Raw genomic sequence first — 1,662 nt, 5'->3', positions numbered from 1 at the left:
CCTGCGTCCCCCCCTCCCCATCCCTTCATCATCTCCAGTCTAGCTTCTCTGCTGTTCTGCCCTCCTCCTTCCATCCCTCTTCCACCCAGTCTAATCCGTCTTCCGATAGGGGGCTCACGCCCACCTCTGGCTCTCCTCCACCCCCTTTACCTTTTCTGTCCCTCCCCCACCTCCCCCTTTCCTGTCACGGGCTTCTGACCCACGGAGTATCGATTAGAAGGATACTGCTTTGACCCAGAAGCCTGGGATATGCTGGATGATAAGGTCTCTGCGCTCCAGGAAGGGTCTTCGCATCTGGATGAACTTGCGCTTGAGACGCAGGAAGGCCTTGCCTGCCTTGATGTTCACCGCCTCCAGATCCAGCTGAATATCCTCCAGTGCCTGCAGGATGCTCTCCATCCTCTCGGCATTTCTCTGTCTGCTTTCCCTCTTCACCTTCCTCTGCTTCCTCCTCCTCCGCCGCCGCCTCCTCCTGCTGCTCCTCATACTCTCCTGCTCATCCTCATCCTCATCCTCCACTATGATGATCGCCTCTTCCTTGCTCTTTGGGTCAATTAATCTCTGGGGCCCCCACCCCACTGCGCTACAGGTTTCTAGGGCCCCCTCTCCACCAAAACTGCTGGGCTGCACAACCTGAAAATCGATTTCCAGGCTCCCCCCGGAGGCCTCAGGAGTGGGGAGTACTTCTAGGCTCTCCGTGGGCGGGGGCGCCTCCCCATACCCCGACTCGATGGTAGGATCCCAGCCGGGACACTCAGCACCGAGCGTGAAGTATGCGCGGATCCCCCCCTCCTCGAGAATGACATAGGGAGGCGGCGGGGGCAGCGCGGGGCCCAGTCCCACCCCCCTCATATCGGCCAGCACCTGTGCCGCCTCCGTTTCCTCCTGGAGCCTCGGGCGCTGCTGGGGTGGAGGCAGCGGCAGCCGGAGGAGCGGCGGCGGCGGCGGCGGCGGGGGCGGGTCGCGCTGTGGAGACTCGGAGCTGCTCAGGCGGCGGGTCTTGGCCGGAGGCCCCTCATCTGGGCGGTCCATGGCGACCGCGCTCGTACAGCTCAAGGGACTCGCACTCGCCCCTTCGCTTTTAGCTGCGTAGCTGCCGCTAGTCGCACCGGGAAGCGGAGCTGCGGAGACTCACGCAACCAGCTCTCCTCACCACCTCGCTCTGGCGTTCCCTCCCACAGCGCCCGCTCTACTCCCTCCGCGCCAATCGCCGAGGCCCCGCCCGCTCCTGACGCAAGGATCCGCTCGGCCTGGCCATTGGCTGCCGGCCGCCGCGGAGGCGCTCGCGCTCCCGCGACCCCTGCCCGCTCTCACGCAATCTGCTTGCCAACACCACACATCATCAGTTTCCGATTGGCTCCCCTCGGGCCCGCCAATCAACGGGCTGACTCCCCCAGCGACGGGAGGGAAACTGCAGGGCGATTGGCTGCGAGGAAAGCTGGGGAAGAAGCCCCTCTCCCTCACCCTCTCAGCGTTTTATCCAATGGGAAAAGTACCAGTGGTTCTGAAGAGCAAAAAACGAGACGAAAAACAAACGCAGGCGCTGAGCAGGATGTGCTCACATGAAATTGGGAGAGCCTCGTTATCGTTCCCCCCGCCCCCCTCCCCTCAGCAACTACGCACTTTTAAAATCTGCCCCTTCCCCCATTTCCTTCAACTCCT

At 62.8% G+C, this 1,662-nt stretch overlaps 1 protein-coding gene across 2 annotated transcripts in view; it reads right to left on the bottom strand.

Annotated features, from left to right (window-relative positions):
* The window catches only part of TSPYL2 (TSPY-like 2), a 6,364-nt gene extending 5,173 nt beyond the window's left edge, over window positions 1-1,191 (bottom strand). For both annotated transcript variants that reach the window (XM_011970352.1, XM_011970351.1), the window contains exon 1: window positions 226-1,191. In XM_011970352.1, the coding sequence (XP_011825742.1) occupies window positions 226-1,032 (807 nt within the window). In that variant the 5' untranslated portion in view covers window positions 1,033-1,191. The remainder of the gene's footprint in view (window positions 1-225) is intronic.
* Window positions 1,192-1,662: the final 471 nt, after the last annotated feature.

Source organism: Mandrillus leucophaeus, unplaced genomic scaffold (genome assembly GCF_000951045.1).
Source record: "Mandrillus leucophaeus isolate KB7577 unplaced genomic scaffold, Mleu.le_1.0 Scaffold946, whole genome shotgun sequence".
In the NCBI taxonomy this organism is placed as follows: domain Eukaryota; kingdom Metazoa; phylum Chordata; class Mammalia; order Primates; family Cercopithecidae; genus Mandrillus; species Mandrillus leucophaeus.
This window is presented reverse-complemented; position numbering and strand designations above follow the sequence as displayed.